Here is a 23,723-nt window from a genome sequence, read left to right on the forward strand (position 1 = left end):
TTTTGTCATTTAAACATTCTACAAGAAACTACTGCTCATCAAAGAGGAGCAAGCTCTTTTGTGTAACTAGTATAAAATCATATGATTCAATTGCTTTCTTCCATTAAGCAATTTTAGTTGATTTCTGATTCCATGGTAACTTATCTTAAAGTCTTTCATTTTGACATTTGTGTAAAGAATGAAAGAAGGAACCTCATTATGATTTTGCCCTGCAACAATGTTGGAGGACCAAAATCATTGTTTCAGTCTTTTCTTTATTGGCTTCTTAGGTGAGACACTAAAAAGATGATTTTGATCCACTTACTGATTTTATCAAGGACCACAACTTCTTAGGACTTTTTAGGAGTTAATTTGTTCAAGGATCATTTTACAATGATACAGGATTTCTCAGTTTAACACGAGGAAAAATGTAAGTCATATATAGAGACATATGAATAATTGTAATGAGGAGAGTACAGGTTATCGGCAGTGGCCTTGTTCAAGGAACCATTCGAAATTTGCCTGAAACCATTTATGAGAGCTACAGAAAACCTGAATTAGGGTGACCATAACACTGGCAGAAACCTTCAGCCATGCAATCAATGTGTTTTGTGGCCATGATACTTAAGTTCCTGTCAGTGTGGAGAATGATTATGTCACAGTATTTGAGAAGGTTGTGGATAGCTGATTGCTTCAAACCATTGGGAACAGATTTGGGGGAAGAATGTAAAGCCATCCTGGAGGCGAAGGATTTTTGTAAAGTATTCACAGGGTAGTCAGATGGTCTTTTATAAGGATTATAGCTATAGGTAGGATATAACCAAGTAAGATAATGTTTTGGACTGGCTGTGATCTGACGGGTAAACAAAAACAAATTACTTCCCCTAAGGCGAAAAATGAAGGAAAAAGATCCCCTAACTGTGTGCACTCAGCTGATTTAAAACTGTCACACAGGCAACAGTTCGATAATCCGTGCATCAGCTGTTTACCCACCACGCCCCCCATAGGCACCCAGCTGCTCACCAGCAGGCACACAAGCTGGAACTGCCTGCTCTAGAGGAAGAAATTTGCACCAATAATACATTAATATTCAGCACTTGGTTGGTTCAAAATCATAAAAGAAGGTTGTATACATGGAAGAAGCCTGAAGATACTTACAGATTTCAAATAGATTATATAATGGTAAGACAGAGATTTAGGAACCAGGTTTTAAATTGTAAGACATTTCCAGGGGCAGATGTGGACTCTGACCACAATCTATTAGTTATGAACTGTAGATTAAAACTGAAGAAACTGCAAAAAGGTGGGAATTTAAGGAAATGGGACCTGGATAAACTGACTAAACCAGAGGTTGTACACAGTTTCAGGGAGAGCGTAAGGGAACAAATGGCAGGAATGGGGGAAAGAAATACAGTAGAAGAAGAATGGGTAGCTTTGAGGGATGAAGTAGTGAAGGCAGCAGAGGATCAAGTAGGTAAAAAGACGAGAGCTGGTAGAAATCCTTGGGTAACAGAAGAAATATTGAATTTAATTGATGAAAGGAGAAAATATAAAAATTCAGTACATGAAGCAGACAAAAAGGAATACCAACGTGTCAAAAATGAGATCGACAGGAAGTGCAAAATGGCTAAGCAGGGATGGCTAGAGGATAAATGTAAGGATATAGTGGCTTATCTCACTAGAGGTAAGATAGATACTGCCTACAGGAAAATGAAAGAGACCTTTGGAGAAAGGAGAACCACTTGTATGAATATCAAGAGCTCAGAGGGAAACCCAGTTCTAAGCAAATAAGGGAAAGCAGAAAGGTGGAAGGAGTATATAGAGGGTCTATACAAGGGCGATGTACTTGAGGACAACATTATGGAAATGGAAGAGGATGTAGACGAAGATGAAATGGGAGATATGATACTGCGTGAAGAGTTTGACAGAGCACTGAAAGACATGAGTTGAAACAAGGCCCCGGGAGTAGACAACATTCCACTAGAACTACTGATGGCCTTGGGAGAGCCAGTCCTAACAAAACTCTACCATCTGGTGAGCAAGATGTATGAGACAGGCGAAATACCCTTAGACTTCAAGAAGAATATAATAATTCCAATCCCAAAGAAAGCAGGTGTTGACAGATGTGAAAATTACCGGACTATCAGTTTAATAAGTCACAGCTGCAAAATACTAACGCAAATTCTTTACAGACGAATGGAAAAACTCATAGAAGCCGACCTCAGGGAAGATCAGTTTGGATTCCGTAGAAATGTTGGAACACGTGAGACAATACTGACCCTACGACTTATCTTAGAAGCTAGATTAAGGAAAGGCAAACCTACGTTTTTAGCATTTGTAGACTTAGAGAAAGCTTTTGACAATGTTGACTGGAAAACTCTCTTTCAAATACTTAAGGTGGCAGGGGCAAAATATAGGGGGCGAAAGGCTATTTACAATTTGTATAGAAACCAAATGGCAGTTGTAAGAGTTGAGGGGGCACGAAAGGGAAGCAGTGGTTGGGAACGGAGTGAGACAGGGTTGCAGCCTCTCCCCAGTGTTATTCAATCTGTATATTGAACAAGCAGTGAAGGAAAGAAAAGAAAAATTCGGAGTAGGTATTAAAATTCATGGAGAAGAAATAAAAACTTTGAGGTTCGCCGATGACATTGTAATTCTGTCAGAGACAGCAAAGGACTGGGAAGAGCAGTTGAACGGAATGGATAGTGTCTTGAAAGGAGCATATAAGATGAACATCAATAAAAGCAAAATGAGGATAATGGAATGTAGTCAAATTAAGTCGGATGATGCTGAGGGAATTAGATTAGGAAATGAGACCCTTAAAGTAGTAAAGGAGTTTTGCTATTTGGGGAGCAAAATAACTGATGATGGTCGAAGTAGAGAGGATATAAAATGTAGACTGGCAATGGGAAGGAAAGCATTTCTGAAGAAGAGAAATTTGTTAACATCGAGTATAGATTTAAGTGTCAGGAACTCATTTCTGAAAGTATTTGTATGGAGTGTAGCCATGTATGGAAGTGAAACATGGACGATAAATAGTTTAGACAAGAAGAGAATAGAAGCTTTCGAAATGTGGTGCTACAGAAGAATGCTGAAGATTAGATGGGTAGATCACATAACTAATAAGGAGGTATTGAATAGAATTGGAGAGAAGAGAAGTTTGTGGCATAACTTGACTAGAAGAAGGGATCGGTTGGTAGGACATGTTCTGAGGCATCAAGGGATCACCAATTTAATATTGGAGGGCAGCGTGGAGGGTAAAAATCGTAGAGGGAGACCAAGAGATGAATACACCAATCAGATTCAGAATGATGTAGTTTGCAGTAGGTACTGGGAGATGAAGAAGCTTGCACAGGATAGAGTAGCATGGAGAGCTGCATCAAACCAGTCTCAGGACTGAAGACCACAACAACACCAATTCAGCACTTCTGTTAACTTCATGATGCATTCTGTACTGGTTGTCAAGTACGAATGAGTAAAATATGGAACAGACAAACAAATTGCTACAGTATCAAACACCAGATGTCAAAAGATTTTAACCTTGTAAATGGGAGGTACTATAGTGACAAATCAGCATTTTTTCCTTATGAATCCATGGTGTTTCAAAATCTGGAGGAAGAGAAATAGATTACATTAAATTTCTGATGTCATCTACATCTTTTATCTGTCTTTCTTCTTCTGTCACCTCCTTTGTTACCATTCCTCCTCCTGTTCTTGGTGTGTTAAGATGTTCATGTCATTGTAAACACATGTAAGAGTGAATAATTATTTTTTTCTTTCAAGTAATGACTCTTGTTTTATAATTTATTAATATTAATCTCTTAAACATGTTACTAACAGGTTCCCAAGTGGCAATGCGGGCGAGTCTTATTGCACAAGCACAAATAACCAGCTTGGGCAATATTTGTTTAGCCACTATTGTGGCCATCTCATTGAGAACTACAAATTATAATAACTGATTACAACCTGGACATTATTTGATTTTAGAAAAGTCTGAGTGTCCAGCACATTTGAGATATTCCATCATCACAGTCATGAAAACAAAATACCAAGCCAGTTGCTCTGAAAGAATAATATTTTGTGCCTTACAGATTTTAAATCTGTAGACCTTTCATCAATTTAATTTGCCTGGTTCTTATGATGGTGAGTTAAAGAATGAAACAGTTGTGTGGCTGAAATAGGTTACAAGTGCAATGAAGTGATATAAAAAAATGGGAACAACTATAGGCACAATAGGCTTTACTTCTACAGGAATCTCTAGTTAAATTGTTATCAAATTGCCTCATCCATGTTTATGTAATAGCTCTCAATGTAAAGATGAAGTGGACGGCTTAGAATATAAATAATTTTGTATTATACATTATTAGTTCAATACTGATATCTTAGACTCTGAGTTAGCTATCACACAATCTAGAAAATGTCGGATTTCCATTGAAACAATTTTTAGTCTTAAATAATCTAGCACTAACACTAGCACTAGTCACTGCTAACATAACCCAGAAAATGTTTTACATGGTATTTCCTTATGCAAAAAAATGGAACCGAACTACACAGACATATTAGGGCAAAGCAGACAATAGATGTAATACTTGCAGGCAATTTTTCATATTTAAATTACAACTAGAGTGTTACCCCAGTATATGACATAGCAGTAGCTTGAATGACAACAGTTGCGTCAGAAAATACACACAACAGGTTGAATATTAAATGTCATTACTTGACTAGGCATCCCACTGCTGGATACAAGATCACTTACTCTGAAGCATGCACACATGTAAACTAGATATTTAATTACTGAAACTTGAGATCAGAAATACTCACAGGTTCTAAAACTGTACCAAGTTCTGGATCAACATATTTATAACGATCAAATATTATCAATGGATTTCGTGGTTTATGTAACTCATAAAATTCAACATCATCCAATTCTTTAATTAGTTTCCAAAGGAATTCTTTTGATGAGTCATCCAGAATCAGATCAAATCCTGGTCGCTCTTTCAGCCTCAGCCAGAGATCTACAAAATTAAAATATAAGTTTAAAACCTTCCAGAGATCAGGGTTAATACACAACTGGCATACAAATATTATTGCAGCCTGAGGTCTTTAGTGGGCCGCTTCTGTCCATAAAGGCCACTGTAAATGATCAAACATTTTGTCAACTTAACTAGGCCTGCCAAATATTTGACCATGTACAGTGCTATTTGACATGTTTGTTGAGCATAGATCGTGTTTGACATGTTTGCCAGAAAGTTTGACAAGATAATGGATGTTATTTGTGATGGTGTTTCACCACATATGCTTAGTGAAAAATTGTTTTATTAGAATTGATCTCATTATATCATGAGTTTCCACAACCATGGAAACTGCAGTCAAGTATAAAAACAAAATTGCACTAAAAATTACCAAAATGGTAGAGGCATAACATCTTCCTCAGTCATTTATTACACTTGAAAAGGTTATGAACAAAAGCAATATTTTAGGCATACAGTCACATACAAGTGGAATGAAAGAAAAGAAATTGAAGTTCTCTGGTTCTTCCACAGATAATGTTAGTTATATGTTCCTGCATTGTGATATTTTAATGAACTGTCTTAGAGGAATAAGTAGAAGGAAATAAATGTTTGCATACTTGTGTCTTCTTTTTCAATACGAGGGCAAAGTAATGCTAAATAAGTTATTGAATGTTTCACTGTCTATCTACAGAAAATTGATGTAATCATCAGGTTCTGAATGTAATATTTCCATTAACATGTTTTCAGTTGTACATTTATCTCTCATTTTAAACCATTCCCTGGACCAGCATCTAGTTTTCTTCTGCTTTAAACACACTGCTAGAGTTAGTGTTGTGGTTTGATGCAGCTCTCCATGCTACTACAGATGCTTTACCTCCATTTGTAGCCATTCCCACTAGTGCCAAAATACGGCATACACAAAAAGATTCTGCTTCAAAAGTAAGGAAATAAATTACAAGCTTTCTTGGTACATGTACAGGCTTGTTTGACACATATGTGGCTAGATAATATTGAACTCGATACACAAGTTTGCTCCTTTAGGAGGGTCTTAAGAAGTTCTAAAAAATTTCATTATTCATTTGAAGAAAGTTGATATCATCGAGTTCTGAGGGTAATATTTCCTTTAGCAGATACTGATAGGCAAATCTCTCATTTTAAGCCTTCACTAGACCACAGTCCTGTTTTCTTCTTCTTCTTTAAACATAGTGCCAAAATCAATCCCAGGACTGGTTTGTCTGCATTAATGGCCATTCTCATTACTGTCAAAATATTTATGAAGACGGTCAGTGTCTGCTTCAAAATGAGGTTTAACTGACAAACATTGTTTGAATGTGTACTTGGTAAATCTGTGGCTAGATAAGAGTAACTTTGTCAAACCCCTATGATCGTTTACGGGGGCCTTAACGCGAGTATTGAACAATTAGCACTGGTTTTTCTGTAAGCCTACTATGGTGAAAGATGTTTTTACACTGTAGTTTTCATGTTGGGTATTACAGAGCAAACAAGACCGGTTTTACATTAACAAGTCAAACCTATTGTGTTACAGATCTTTAAATTTGTTGAGAGAGAGAGAGAGAGAGAGAGAGAGAGAGAGAGAGAGAGAGAGAGAGAGAGAGACCTTGATACAAGCACATTGCTCCAGTTCAGTTTAGAGTAATAATGGATATATTGTAAGATCATGTTTCAGAAATAAGGGAAGCTTATAGAGGAATGCATATAGACATGCATGTAGATTTCTGATAAGGTACACCTAATGTTTATTTTTCAGTACACAGAGATCAGCCAAAACATTATGACCACCTGCCTAACAGTTTGTTGGTCCACCTCTGGGGCAGTATACAGCAGTGATTTTTTGAGAAGTCCTTGGTACATTTCCGGCGATGTATGGCATCAGACATACGTCATACAATTCCCATAAAATATGGGCTGGTGGTTTCTGGTCACAAGATACCATCCCAGATGTGTTCCATAGGGTTCAATTCATGTAAATTTGGTGGCCAAGACATCAACATGAGTTCGCTATGCAATATCACAGTCTTTAGCACTCTTGGTGTTTTCTGTCTCGTAGATCTCTTTCTTATCCCTTGTCTTGAAGCTGAATGCAGTGCATGGTGGGAAATTCAACTGAACTGTCTTACTGTAGGGCTCCAATTGATAACGACTATTTATTATTACTGATAACCTTATTTCAGTACAATCAAACTTCAAATAATATTATATGCCACCGCCTTTAGCTGAACTATCTGGTCAGCAACTTAATTAAACCTTGGACCACTTCGTGTGACCAGCTATTATTTCAGAAAACTAACTTACCAAACGAAAGTGTTGGTCCGTTGATAGAAACAATAATGAACACAAACACACACACAAATTTTAAGCTTTCGCAACCCACGGTTGCTTCATCAGGAAAGAGGGAAGGAGAGGGAAAGACGAAAGGATGTGGGTTTTAAGGGAGAGGATAAGGAGTCATATGCCTGCTTGTGTCTGTTATGTGCAGATGGATATGTGTGTGTGCGCGCGCGAGTGTATACCTGTCCCCTTTTCCCCCCAAGGTAAGTCTTTCCACTCCCGGGATTGGAATGACTCCTTATCCTCTCCCTTAAAACCCACATCCTTTCATCCTTCCCTCTCCTTACCTCTGTCCTGATGAAGCAACCATGGGTTGCCAAAGCTTGAAATTTGTGTGTGTGTTTGTTATTGTTTCTATCAATGTACCAACGCTTTCGTTTGGTAAACCACATCAAATACTGATGAATCGATTCCACAGACCGAACGTGAGGAGAGGGGCTAGTGTAATTGGTTAATACAAACCATACAAAAAAGTGCACGGAAGTATGTTTTTAACACAAACCTACGTTTTTTTCTGAACATATAAACAAATACGTAATCAGTGCCGTTTGTTGCATTGTAAAATGTTAATTACATCCGGAGATATTGTAACCTAAAGTTGACGCTTGAGTACCACTCCACCTTAGGTACGGAAGAGACTGGAACAGCACATTACGTCCACATGCTAACACCTTTTTATTGGTCTTTTTCACTGTCGCACATGTACATTACCATGAGGGGTGAGGTACACGTGCACACGTTGTTTCTGTTTTAAATTACGGAGTGGAATAGAGTGTGTCCCGACATGTCATGCCAATAGATGTTCAATGTGGTGGCCATCATTTGCTGCACACAATTGCAATCTCTGGTGTAATGAATGTTGTACACGCCGCAGTACATCTGGTGTAATGTCGCCGCAGGCTGCCACAATACGTTGTTTCATATCCTCTGGGGTTGTAGGCACATCACGGTACACATTCTCCTTTAACGTACCCCACAGAAAGAAGTCCAGATGTGTAAGGTCAGGAGAACGGGCTGCCCAATTTATGCGTCCTCCACGTCCTATGAAACGCCCGTCGAACACCCTGTCAAGGGTCAGCCTAGTGTTAATTGCAGAATGTGCATGTGCACCATCATGCTGATACCACATACGTCGACGCATTTCCAGTGGGACATTTTCGGGCAACGTTGGCAGATCATTCTGTAGAAACGCAATGTATGTTGCAGCTGTTTGGGCCCCTGCAATGAAGTGAGGACCAATGAGGTGGTCGTCAATGATTCCGCACCATACATTTACAGTCCACGGTCGCTGTCGCTCTACCTGTCTGAGCCAGCGAGGATTGTCCACGGACCAGTAATGCATGTTCCATAGATTCACTGCCCCGTGGTTTGTGAAACCCGCTTCATCGGTAAACAGGCAGAACTGCAACGCATTCTCTGTTAATGCCCATTGACAGAATTGCACTCGATGATTAAAGTCATCACCATGTAATTGCTGATGTAGTGACACATGAAACAGGTGAAAGCGGTGATGATGCAGTATGCGCATGACACTACTTTGATTCAGTCCACCGGCTCTCGCAATGTCTCGTGTACTCATGTTCATGGCAACAGCAGCTAACACACCAACTGCACCCACTTCTCCTGTGACGGGCCTGTTACGGACCCGTTTGCGTGCTACAAGCATACCTGTTGCATACAGGTGGCGGTAGATGTTTTGCAATGTGCGGCACGTTGGATGCTCTCTGTCCGGGTACCATTCTGCATACACCCTGCAGGCTTCAGCTGCATTTCGTCAACACTCGGCATAGATGAGTATCATCTCCGTCTTTTCAGAGTTCGAATACACCATGGTCACAGTTCCTACAACACTACACTATCACAGACATCTGGTAACACGGTGTACTACAGTTGGTCTGCGTGCGGAGACGAATGCGGAATAACAATAGCAGCAAGCGCTACATGCGGACACTGCGACAGCTACACCAAACCACAACAGTGCACTACAGCCACACTTGTAAACACGGTCGTCATCGTAAACATGTCCCTGCAGATGCTGCTCGCCAACCGTGGCCCGTGTTTGTTACAACACGCAACTGAACGTCGGAGGTTTCAAGCGTCAACTTTAGGTTACAATATCTCCGGATGTAATTAACATTTTACAATGCAACAAACGGCACTGATTACGTATTTGTTTATATGTTCAGATGTGCTAACAAAACTAACATGGTTCCATTTAAAAAAACGTAGGTTTGTGTTAAAAAACATACTTCCGTGCATTTTTGTATGGTTTGTATTAAACAATTACACTAGCCCCTCTCCTCACGTTCGGTCTGTGGAATCGGTTCGTCAGTATTTGATGTGGTTTACGAAATACATCCAGCGGTAACGTTAGGTGACTCACCCTGTATATATCATAAGGCGGAAAATATAGTCCAGATATATATATATCTGGACTATATTTTCCACCTTATGATTGATCCGTAAAATTATTTACTATGACAGTTTGCCAATGACTCTGCTGACTGAATGCTACTGGTAGTTGCCGTAAACACAGGGCAAACAAACACACTGATGTGGCCAGAGAGACAACTCACCAATGCTACTGCCTGCTAAATTCGCACCAGTATTCAGATGTGCTATGAGAGCAGCAACCTTAGCACTATCATGCTTCTCAAACAACTGTTGCACAATTCTAGCCTTGTGACATGGACTGTTATCCTGATGGAAGAGGCCATCACCATCGGAGAAGTCACCAAGCAGGAATGAATACAGTGCCTTCAATTGCTACCACAGGTCCCAAGGAAGACCTGGTAAATGCCCCCACAGCATAATACTGTAGCCACAGGCCTGAATCCATGGTGCAATATGCCTTTGGGGATAGCTTTTTGCAAGGATGATGGCATATTTGGATGCGACCATTGACTGGATGTAACAAATAATGTAGTTCAACTGACTAGGTGATTCATTTTGAACAATCCATGGTCCAATTTTAATGATCCCATGCCACTGCAAACATACCTGACAGTGTCACTGGGTCAGCTTGGAAACATGTGGGGGTCATCTGTTACAAAGCCCCGTGTCCCACATTTGCACTGAATGGTGTTCTCTGAAACACTTATGCCTGCATCTGCATCTGCATCTACACCTACACCTATACTCTGCAAGCCACCCGATGGTGTGTAGTGAGGTATTCTTCTTGTACCACATCTTTTCCTCTTCCCTATTGCACTTGTAAATGGCTTGTGGAAAGAACGACTGTCGGTAAACCTCTGAATTAGCTCCAGTTTCTTTTATTTTCTTGTTGTGTCCATTTAGCACAATGTAAGTGGGAAGAAGTATATCCTGCCTAACTTTTCCTGGAATATATTCTCTTGGAATTTCAACAGTAAGCGTCTTTGTGATGCAAAATGCCTGTATTGTAGGATCTCAAACTGGAGTTCGTTTAGCATCTCCGTAACGTTATGCTGACTACACAATTTTACATTAAAACATGCATATCTTCATCGGATCTTCTCTGTATTTTCTAAGAATCAAATCTCGTAAGGTTTACAGACTGATGAGCAATACTCAAGAAAACAATTGTTTGTTCTGTAAGCCACTTCTTTCATAGATGAATTACATTTCCTTAAAATTCTTCCAATGAATCTCAACTCGACACAGAATAATAATAATAATAATAATAATAATCGCGGTGGAGGCCCGGGAAAAGAATAGGCCTCCGGTATGTTCTGCCAGTCGTAAAAGGCGATGAAAAGAACAAACCACTAATAGGGCTAACCTCCCTTTTAGTGTGATTAGTTGGTTCAGGACAGAACTAATGAAGCCTCGAACAAGCGCCGTCACGGTCGGGGACGACGCTTGAACCCTATGCCCGCCCACAATGGTAACGACACTGCTAGCCAACTGGAAAATGATTTAAATCCAAATAGAGGTGTTTTGCAGGATATGCTTCCTGCAACCACCCTAGAAGGAAAACAAAGACAGAGGATGAGATGGTCAGATGAAGTTAATCGACACCTCATGTTCTGTTATTACCAAGCAACAAACCTAGGATCCAACACAACTGGATACAGATCACAAGTATACACAACATTTATTACCAGATACCCAGAATTAAAATTTTTAACAGAACAATGACTAGCTGATCAGATCCGTGTAATAATAAAAAATAACAGGATACCCCAGTCAGAATTAGAAAACATCAAACAACAAGTACAACAAATACTGGAACAAAATAATGTGCAATCAGAAGAAGAAGAAAATACAGTAATGGACTCAAACATCCCAGAGCAAACAAACAAAGAACAACACGCACCAATTAAACAATCAGAGGAAAACGAAATCTTAAGACAGCCACCAGAACAAGCACAAATAGAACACGAAGTGACACAGATGTTAGATATAGAAGAAAAATTTCAGCTAACATATATAGAATACAAAGACACAAATACAGACATTAGACCATTCTTGCATAGACCACCAAATAACCCACAAGTCGAAACAACAATAAAAACTATCAACACAATCATACACAACAAAATAAATGAAAACACAACTATGGAAGAGTTACAACTACTGGTTTATATAGGAGCACTCACTACACTAAATATACACACTAGGCAGAGATCAGAACCAACCAACACACAGAAGAAACCCACAAAACCAGCATGGCAACACAGGCTACAGATCAAAATAGAAAAACTGAGAAAAGACATCGGACAGCTAACACAATTTATAAGAAATGAAATCTCAGAAAAAAAACGAAAAAGGTTAGGTAAAATCTCACAACAAGAAGCGACAGAGCAATTAGACGAAAAGAAGCAGAAATTACAAGCATTAGCCAAACGACTCAGAAGATACAAAAAAAAAAAGTGAAAATAGAAGGAAACAAAACCAAACATTCAACACAAATCAAAAGAAATTTTACCAGACAATAGATAACACACACATTAAAATAGACAATCCACCAAACATAACAGACATGGAACACTTCTGGAGCAACATATGGTCAAACCCGGTACAACATAACAGGCATGCACGATGGATACAAGCAGAAACAGACACATACAAGATGATACCACAAATGCCTGAAGTGATAATTTTGCAACGTGAAGTCACCCAAGCAATTAATTCTACTCACAATTGGAAAGTCCCTGGAAATGATAAAATAGCAAATTTCTGGTTAAAGAAGTTCACCTCAACACATTCACATCTAACTAAATTATTTAACAGTTACATTGCAGACCCATACACATTCCCTGATACACTTACACACGGAACAACATATCTGAAACCTAAAGATCAAGCAGACACAGCGAACCCAGCTAAATATCGCCCCATAACATGCCTACCAACAATATACAAAATATTAACTTCAGTCATTAAACAGAAATTAATGACACATACAACACAGAACAAAATTATAAATGAAGAACAAAAAGGCTGTTGCAAAGGAGCACGAGGATGTAAAGAGCAACTGATAATAGATACAGAGGTGACATATCAAGCTAAAACTAAACAAAGGTCGCTACACTACGCATACATTGATTACCAAAAAGCTTTTGATAGTGTACCCCACTCATGGTTACTACAAATATTGGAAATATACAAAGTAGATCCTAAATTGATACAGTTCCTAAACATAGTAATGAAAAATTGGAAAACCACACTTAATATCCAAACAAATTCAAATAATATCACATCACAGCCAATACAGATTAAGCGTGGAATATACCAAGGAGACTCATTAAGTCCTTTCTGGTTCTGCCTTGCTCTGAACCCACTATCCAACATGCTAAATAATACAAATTATGGATACAATATTACTGGAACATACCCACACAAAATCACACATTTGCTATACATGGATGATCTAAAACTACTGGCAGCAACAAATCAACAACTCAACCAATTACTAAAGATAACAGAAGGATTCAGCAATGATATAAGTATGGCTTTTGGAACAGACAAATGTAAGAAAAATAGCATAGTCAAGGGAAAACACACTAAACAAGAAGATTACATATTGGATAACCACAGCGACTGCATAGAAGCGATGGAAAAAACGGATGCCTATAAATATCTAGGATACAGACAAAAAATAGGAATAGATAATACAAATATTAAAGAAGAACTAAAAGAAAAATATAGACAAAGACTAACAAAAATACTGAAAACAGAATTGACAGCAAGAAACAAGACAAAAGCTATAAATACTTATGCCATACCAATATTGACCTACTCATTTGGAGTAGTGAAATGGAGTAACACAGACCTAGAAGCACTCAATACACTTACACGATCACAATGCCACAAATATAGAATACATCACATACATTCAGCAACAGAAAGATTCACATTAAGCAGAAAGGAAGGAGGAAGGGGATTTATCGACATAAAAAACCTACATTATGGACAGGTAGACAATTTAAGAAAATTCTTTCTAGAACAAGCAGAAACAAGCAAAATACACAAGGCAATCACTCATATAAATACATCGGCTACACCACTGCAATTTCATAACCACTTCTACAACCCTTTAGATCACATAACATCAACAGATACGAAGAAAGTAAATTGGAAAAAGAAAACACTTCATGGCAAGCACCCGTATCATCCAACACAGCCACACATCGATCAAGACGCATCCAACACATGGCTAAGAAAAGGCAATATATACAGTGAGACAGAAGGATTCATGATTGCAATACAGGATCAAACAATAAACACCAGGTATTACAGCAAGCATATTATTAAAGATCCCAATACCACAAAGGATAAATGCAGACTTTGTAAACAACAAATAGAAACAGTAGATCACATCACAAGCGGATGTACAATACTAGCAAATGCAGAATACCCCAGAAGACATGACAATGTCGCAAAAATAATAAATCAACAGCTTGCCTTACAACATAAACTTTTAAAACAACACGTTCCTACATACAAGTATACACCACAAAATATACTGGAGAATGATGAATACAAATTATACTGGAACAGAACCATTATAACAGATAAAACAATGCCACATAACAAACCTGACATCATACTCACCAATAAAAGGAAGAAATTAACACAACTAATCGAAATATCCATACCCAATACAACAAATATACAAAAGAAAACAGGAGAAAAAAATTGAAAAATACATCCAACTGGCTGAGGAAGTCAAAGACATGTGGCATCAGGATAAAGTTGACATCATACCAATTATACTATCAACTACAGGAGTCATACCACACAATATCCACCAGTACATCAATGCAATACAGCTACATCCAAACATATATATACAACTACAGAAATCCGTAATTATTGATACATGTTCAATTACCCGAAAGTTCCCAAATGCAATATAACACATACCGTACAGTTAAAAGGAAGTGATGCTTGATCAAGGTCCGCGTCACTCCATTTTTAACCGGACTTAACGTCTGAGAAAGTGAAGATAATAATAATAATAATTGTTACTATTATTATCATCTATATATATATAATTAAGTTTGTATGGAACCCCCAGATGGCTAGCCATACTTGCTCTCTGCCCCGCCCCACTGCTTTCCATATGTACTATCTCAATCTGCATTTATGGGTTGGAACATAGGTCAGTTGTCACTAGCCATCCTTAGACTTTGTTTTGGCCAGTGTAGTTGCAGTCAGCCAGAGCTTAACGAGTGTGTAGTATCCATAAGACAGTCAGCACTCGTAGTGTGAGGTTATGTTGTTTGTTGTTATCTGAGTTACAATGAACAGAAAGTTAACTACAGAACAGTGTGTATTGGTTTTGCAGACATAGTGGAAACATGACTGTAGTTACGCTGTTGTTTATGACTTGTCTTTTCCAAACATCCAACCTTCATTCAACAACATACTCTTGAATTACATTTAAGACGAAGAGGCTGAGTTGGTAGCAGATCTTCCTTGTTCAAGTGGAGCAAAGTCTGTTATTACAGAAGAAAATCTTACATTGTCTTAAGAATCTTAATGTTGTTGCACAACATTTTGTGCAATCGCCAACTAAATCTAAAAAAAGTGTCCAAGGAGTATGGAATAGCAAGAACAAGCCTACAGAAGATTCAGAAAAAGCTGAAATTAAGATTTTATAGGACTACTTTACTTCAAGGCTTAAATGAAGATGATCCCAACAACTGAATAGGAGTCAGCGAGTTGTGTACAATCCGACAAGAAGCTGATCCTAAGATTTACGAAAGCACTCTGTGGAGTAATGAAGTGACTTTTAATGTGCATGGCAGAGTGAATAGACACAACTGTGTCTACTGGATTCTGTGAATACTCTTGTGGTGATGGACACAAGAGTTAAATACTTCTGGTGTGAGTGTAAGGGCAGGGATTTCCAGTGGTGGGCTAACTGGGCATAACTTACTTAATAGTGCCAGTTCTGCAAATTACCTAGATATGCTTCAAGATGTGTTGTTAGAGCTGCAAAATAGTTCTTTCTTTAAAGATCTGCAGCTGGTTATGGAAAAAACTGACACGGCAGCAAGATGGAGCACCCCCCCCCCCCCCCCCACATTATGGAGTTATTGTGAGAGACTTTCTAAATGAAAACTCTGATGAATGGTTAGTAGTCAGGGTACTATTCATCAACTTCCATGATTCCAAGATATCACACCCAGGGATTTTTCAGTATGGGTTACAGTAAAAAAATTCTGTCTGTTCCTTAAAGATTATTGATGTTGAGCATTTGAAGGAATGAATCCCATCAGAATTTGAAAATCTACAGTCGCAAAAGATATGAGACAAACTTCTGTAAATCAATGTTGAAAAGATGCAATGTTTGCTTAGAACAGCATGGAAACAACTTAAACCATATTTTGTAGGTTCAATGAAGTTCACATTTATTTCTGTGTTGATAATAAATTAGTATTTTCATTTCTCTAGTATTATTGTAAATAATGCATTTCTGAAAGATAACTTTTGGCCCACAGTGTATATGAAAGTCACTGGAGGTCAGCACCTCCACTGTGACCAAATACACAAAAATAATTTTCCGCGACGCACATTACCTTGCATTTGGTATTGAAATACCTAAATAAGTTTATTTGTACCTAAGTTACATATTTGTTCATTACTGTGGAACACAATGCCCACCATTTAAATTCAATAAATGATATTTTTTAAACTGCAGCCTGAGGCTGGGGTAACAAGAGTACAATCTGAGAATACATACAGGATATAATGTGGTTATTCTGTGTATCATTGTTAGGAACGTAATAAAATAGTATTTTATGTGACTCTTCCACCTATTTTACAACCTTTCTGTTCATATGTGATACAGAACATGCCAACACTGCAACGTGGTTCCACATGTGGACTGATAAATTGATTCCCATGTCATGTCTAATGTGGCATGGTGTTTAGTGACACTATGTAAGTGCTTGAATGACATCACAATCAAAATTAGCCAATAGCACAACAAATAAATGATACATTAAACAGCCTGCAGGGGACACTGTTTTTCCTTTTATGAAATACACTGAGGCTTTGGACACACTGACAACCAAAATCATCATACACCACAAATTAAATGGTTACTCACTATCAAAAGTGATTGCAGGCATGTTCATAAAGGTGATGGCGTGGTAAATTTTGTTCATAAACAAACTGCAGTTTAAAAAATCTCATTAATTGGATGGAAATGGTGGGCTTTGTGCTCCACAGTAATAGACAAATATGTAAATTAGCTTCAAATAAACCGATTTAGGTAGTTCATCTACCAAATGGTGAGTAATGTAGTTCATGGATAGACTTTTTAGTATACTGGTAACAGTGGAGCTAACAACATTTGGTGACTTTAAAACAGGTGCAAATTCAGACAAAGTAATAAAAACTAGACTCACTTGTTTATTAAGCTCACATGATCTTAGAAATAAAGCTCAAGCACTAGACTAACAGAACAGATTATGCAATAATTATCAAAAAACTTTAAAAATTACATAAATTGCAATAGCTTAAGGCTTTTCATTACAATAACTACTTTTGTCAGATGTCAGTGTGAAACATAGTGAGTAACCATATGATTTATAATGCACAAGTTCACAGACTTTTGGTCCAGTTCAGTCATTACTAATAAATGAGGCAAACGTTCCTCCACAACTCAAGGAGAGAAATGGGTTACTGTTTGCCAGCCTGAAAGGATCTGACAATAAATGGATCAAGTTCTATTAAACTCTGTTGCAGTATTACATTTACTGCTGTACTATCACAAATATCAAGATACAGTAGTTTCAAAACATAGCAGAACTGGAAATAATGCTACACTGAAAGTACCACCTGGCTTGATTAGGGTCAGGAAGAATATACACAGTTTACATCTCCTTTATAATGCAACTATTCAGCAGATGTTCAAGCAAAAATACTTTCAAGTTAAGAAAACTTTTACAACAGTAATTGCAAACCTTATGAAACAGGTGAACAGCAAATTAATAGTGCGTTCTGGAAATACGAGCAAATGATATTGTGAACTAAGTGACACATATATCACAAAATTGCCAAGATGATTCACAATGAATCATTAAGACACATTTTGGTAACACAACCAATGTATATAAAGGGAAATAAGGAAGAAGTCTCAGCTAAAGTGCATTTATTATGGCCGCAGTTCTTGCACTGCATGCTGATTTTGGCAATTCGTTGACATAGTCATAGCCAATCGGGTGGTAGTATATGGCAGTCAATGAGAATCGTTGAATCTAATGACTTCTTTCAGTAAAAGATAAAAATTGATCACATTTGTTTTCAGTATAAAAAGTACCCAAATAACTTTTAATGACCAGGTTATAATGAATTTCAAAAATTGCTTACCGATTTTTGTATTTTTTTGGGGCCTGGAAAAAATTGCACGTGCCAACAGACAGCCCGAGGGCTGGGTTAGGTTGGAATTTAACAGTTTGGTTATGAGATAGTGCAGCCATCTAACGCGAATAAAGGAAAACTAGATGTGCTGACAGTCTGACCTGCAGATTGGCCCTAGGTCTATGTTAAGTTATAATATTTCTTGCCAGTTGACGAAGCCAACAAATCTCAACACAAAAATATGATTATCATTATATGCTGATGTGTAGCATAGCCTGAGATATACATCTGTCATTGCAATAATCTACTTGTATCTCTTATTTCCAATTTTGCTAAAAATTCTGACAAGTTGATTAAATTCTAACCTAACAGAACACAGTAACAGCTAACTTTCTTTACAAGCAATAGAAATTATAAATGAGAATCTCATTGGCTACCTACATTCAACTCATGATTCATCTTGTTGACTTCCCATGATTCATGGTACAAATTGTTGCCAACAGCATCAAGTCTCAAATTATGGGCAAATATCATTTACCTCCAACTTTTCTAAGATATCTGAAAATGTTATCCTATCTCAGCTAGGTGCCTGCTTCAAAAGACACAAACTGCTTACAGTATCACACCATGGTTTTTGAAAAGAGCTATACATGACCACCACAATTACACAGGTCTTCCATGCAATATACCGTGTGTCTGACAAGATGGTGTAGACTGGAGGTAATTTTTAGAACTGACAAAAGCTTTCAATATAATAAAGATTATAACTTTTCAATTTACCAGTGAAACAATAACATAAGATGTATCTCAGAGCTCAATAATTGGTCTTTTTCTCTTCTTCATACATAACAACAACATGGCACAACCCCATAAGTCCCACATAATATATTAGGCCAATGATACCTCAATCATACTGTATAGCAGACACTATCAGAAATAACTATGTGCTTCATGGATCAGGGCCTTGAGAGGAACATCAGTAATTAGCATTTACAGACATTTAAAACTGGTAGTTTTCATTGCTCAATGTAAATAATGTAGTAGCTTGGAAACAGACAGTAGTAACTACAAATTTCTTGATGTGTACAGGGCTGAAGATCTTTGATGAATAAACCACATTAATTTTCTATGTGGAAAAACCAGTTGTAGCTTGTGTGTCCTTAACCAGCTGTTGAAGATAATCCATTGCCACACATCAGAAATGTCTATTATGGGATAATTTATCCATTTCTTAACTGCAGGATTGAATTAATGGGTCATGCAGTGGACATATGCTTAAAGAGAATATGACTCTCTTAGAAAAGGCCAATAAGACTTACACATGGAGGAGTAGATTGTTTTTTCATGAAGTGTTTAAGCTGCACGAATACTTAATAATACATTGTTTATAGCTTATAACACTACTGTCTGCTACTGCTATACCATAACCTTAAAGTTGGAGACAGGTCGTGAAATAAAACTATCTTGTTAAAGCAATTATGGTATATAGCAACAGAGCAGTGTTTACTCTCTGAAAGGAATTTTGTTATGTTGACCATGATACACCTATCGGAGGTGGTATATCAGAAGTGAAAGTCAGAATTAGGTAAATATTTAAACAATATCAAACAATAATTTACTTATACACAGCGTCTAAATGATGATAAAACGGTCGCCAGCCTAATTAGACATAAGAATGAGTAACATTCTAAGAATGAGTAACATTCTTGTTCGAGAACTGAAAATAAGTAACTTCAATGGGCTAACACGGCCTACACTTTTTCACACAAGAGTGCAACAAACTCTGGCACCTGCATATGTTCACGTTAAGGTTGGAGCTGACAGAGCAGAGCAGACTATTTGCATAAATATAACAGATAACGAAACACACTTACCTTGAGGACTTAGTCAAACTGAATGGTCTCAATAACGTTACTATTAATATTCACTGTAGAATCAAAAATTGGGCATAGGTTCAATGTTACTTTTCAAACATATTCCTATATGACATCAAATATGGATATGGTTCACAGCGAAATTAGTTATTGTGCATAGATTAAGTCTCTCACTACTAAACACCTTTCTAGTTGGAATGAAAATTAAATTGAGTTCACTAAGAAATTACTTCTCACTGTCTTTTGAATAAAGAGGTTACTGTTTTCATAGATAGTGGTCTTTCTATTAATCGTTATCTAGCTTGAGCACAATAGACAAACTGTGGATCCTGTTACACCATTAATATGCACTTTTAATACACAAGACGAACCCAATATTGTACAGAATTAGACTTGAATAGCAAGAGTAATTGAAATTTTCTATAATTAAGTAACTTTGTGCCACTAAACTACTTCCAATGGAGGGGGCCCTTAATCTTGACCAGTGTAACAGAGCAAACTAAATACACTTTCAATACACTAGAGAAACAAGCCCTTAACAAGCATGAACATGTAACTTTCAACAGTAACAGTTCTCAACTTTTACTGCAGTAGAACACAACTTGACATGGTTATAAGACAATAGCTCACCTTTGGATGATTTTCAACAGGCTGCACTGTGATCATTTAATTTGCAAAACTCTTTAAGCCACAGTTTTGAGAACATTCACTTTTGAAGTTGGCAACAAAATATTAAAAAGCAGTTTTAATAGAAAAATTATTTTCAGCAAGCATCATTTACTATATTACTCAGTTCTGCTAATTAACTTTAACTTAGTTTCTTCTTACTATCTTCAAGTGGCATTTCTGAATTAATAACTGGGCTTTCCTATTTTCACAATATGGACACTCGGTAAGCATTTTGGACATGGGAAGGACCCTAAGTGGCTGTGTGACTGGGGATAAAAAAATCAAGGTAGGTACATGAATTCAGTTATAAGTTACCTTATATTTGAGCACACTAACACATCCAATGAGCTGATCCTTCACTTTACATATTTACAATTCCTTGGTTCCTTTTCAGTGACTGTGCAATGTGGTGGCGAATGCATGTCGGTGGGTGGATTTGCAGGCAGAAATGGTGGACTCTGTCATTCCTTGGTAACGATGATAGTTACCAATTCCAGGATAGTTCCAGCTCTTTATCCGTCCATCCGAGGCATTGGAAAGTGGCACGAAAAGCCTCTCTCAGCACCATCACAATACAAAACTTTTACATGAGCAGTTGACAGTTTGGTAGCTCGTCCCCAACTGACTCTTAATCCACCTCTTCTACCTATGCCAACCACAATTTGCACACGCTACTAAGTTCCGTTCCAGAGGGGAACCACACCACCTATTACATACAAAATAACTACGAACCCTAAGTGAAGGTCAGCAGTTTACATAACAGCAACCAAACATATTAAATAAAACAGAACATCTGCACATATTGACATTTCTACAAAAAAATTATTTAAACAAAATTATTCAACCTCAAAGATAACCAAAGAGATTATGTGAGAAAGACAAAACATATCATTTGCTCATGCTATGTATATTACAGAGATTACACTTCATTGCAGTATCAAATTAATCATACACTAATTACAGAAGTTCAAGATGGGATGTTGAATAAACAGAAAGCTAAATGAATCAACAAAAGGTATGTAGTGTGTAAGCTATGGTGTTACAAGCTTATTAAATTAATTATGGTTTTTTGTGCTTTAAGAGGATGCAGTAAATAAGGATAAAATGTAACTGTTTCTGGTCAAGAACAAGATTAAAAATGACATTTCAAAGTATGTTTATTAGTGTTTTAATTTGGTTTAACAAGTACCAAACCCACAAATAACTTTAAAGCAGATTTTTTTCTTTTAATTGAAATCTTTTTTGATAGAAAATACTCATCTACCTTCACAGAATTAAAAGAGGGTCATCTGAAGTATTCAATGACACTGCTTATATTATGAATTATGGTTGGTTGGTTCACTGTGGAGGGAGGCAGGAGTGGGGAAGGGGTTGGACCAAACAGTGAGGCAATTGGTCCCAAGATACAAGGTGACAAACAGCACAGTCCAGTCAATGGAAAAGGAAAAACAGGCAAACAAAGAAGCAAAAGGAACATCAGGGCAGCAGGAAGAGTAAAAAAAAGGGATTGGTGAAGGGTCGGAGGGAGGAGGAGGTGGAGGTGGAGGGGGGGGGGGGGGGGTTTAAGGTTGAGGTTGAAAGGGGACCAAACTGCATGGTCATCGGTTCCTTGTTCCATTGCACCTAGTCCATGGGTTAAAATGGAAAATATACAAGAGACACCACATGAGATGAGGTTGAGGGGGAGGGAGGAGGGGGGGGGGGGGAACTGAACACACCAAGGACAATAGAAGACAAGAAGAGCACAGACATACAAGAAACAGGCAGAAGAGCTTAAAACAGTAGAGCAGATAACCCGGGCTGGCTGATCACGAGGATAAAAAAGGATGAGCCAGCCACTCTGCAACACATTAAAATCTCTAACCTAAAAGGGCTAGGGTAGAAAGCACAGGGAGACAAAAAAACAGGAAGTAAAACTTAAACTGAAGAATAAAAACCAGCGTCACGTAACCAAGTTAGCCATGGAGGCATTGTCTCCTAAAATAGAAGGAAGGGTGTCAGGGAGATTAAAATTCCGTCTTATAGCTGTGAGACGTGGACAGTCCACTAAAAGGTGGGCCACTGTTAAACATGAGCCACAGCGACAACATGGTGGGGCCTCACGCTGGAGAAGATAGCAATGCATCAGCCAAGTGTGGCTGATGCGAAGGTGGCAGAGGACCACAGGGTCCCTGCGAAAAGCCCGCAGAGAAGACTTCTACTCATTTGTGCTCCCCTTGATGGAGCGGAGTTTATTGTGTGTAACTAAGCTGCACCATTCAGCATCCCAAATCCCGAGAACTTTGCGGCATAACACCGAATGGAGGTCAGGTTCGGGTACGCCAATCTCCAGAAGTGGCTTACCAGTGGCCAGCATTGCCACCGACCTATCCCAAACCCACACACCATATCACGATGGCGACACAACGAGGACAGGACAACACCAGGAGAAGAAGACACAATAAAAGGGGAAACAAAACAGCACAAATGACCAGACAAAAAATAGGGAAAAGGGGAGGTGGAATCTGGCTGACGTGGAGGCAAGGCTGATAGCCTCCCAAACCAATGCCAATGCTGACTGAGGGATTCCAGTTCCAGAGAGAAATTCAGTTACTTGAATCTGTCAGGAAAAATAATTTTTGTGAAGAAGACCAAGGATAGATGTAACTATGCACCAGTCGTCTGCTAAGACCTGGGACAAGAAAGGTTGGAGGGCATATTTAGTGTGAAGGGCCAAAAGGCAAGGGCATGCCAGCAAAATATTGATCACTACAAAAAAGGGGGGGAGGGGGGTTGCTCACTGGGAAGTAAAAACCACAGGGAGAATAAGGAGGTTGGTGGCTGCACCCCCCCCCCCCCCTTTTGCCCTTCTGCTGGATGATCAGCAAGCCCCACATGGCCGGGAATCTAAAGGAACATGCAGCATAGTCAAGATTGGCAAGAAGGATGTGGATGACACAGAGCAATGGGTGGCAGGAAAAACACTGGATGATAGCTTGAAGGCCACTTATTGAGACCGTACATAACAAAACTCAGGTCAGGAAGAATCATTAATGAAGCA

General features: G+C 38.2%; 1 protein-coding gene across 1 annotated transcript in view; it reads right to left on the reverse strand.

The window, feature by feature from the left end:
* LOC126457273 (general transcription factor 3C polypeptide 1) overlaps positions 1-23,723 on the reverse strand; it is a 368,859-nt gene that overhangs the window by 309,561 nt on the left and 35,575 nt on the right. Inside the window, exon 3 of the mRNA XM_050093437.1 lies at positions 4,801-4,994. Coding sequence (XP_049949394.1) covers positions 4,801-4,994 — 194 coding nt within the window. The remainder of the gene's footprint in view (positions 1-4,800; positions 4,995-23,723) is intronic.

Source organism: Schistocerca serialis, chromosome 2 (genome assembly GCF_023864345.2).
Source record: "Schistocerca serialis cubense isolate TAMUIC-IGC-003099 chromosome 2, iqSchSeri2.2, whole genome shotgun sequence".
NCBI lineage: Eukaryota > Metazoa > Arthropoda > Insecta > Orthoptera > Acrididae > Schistocerca > Schistocerca serialis.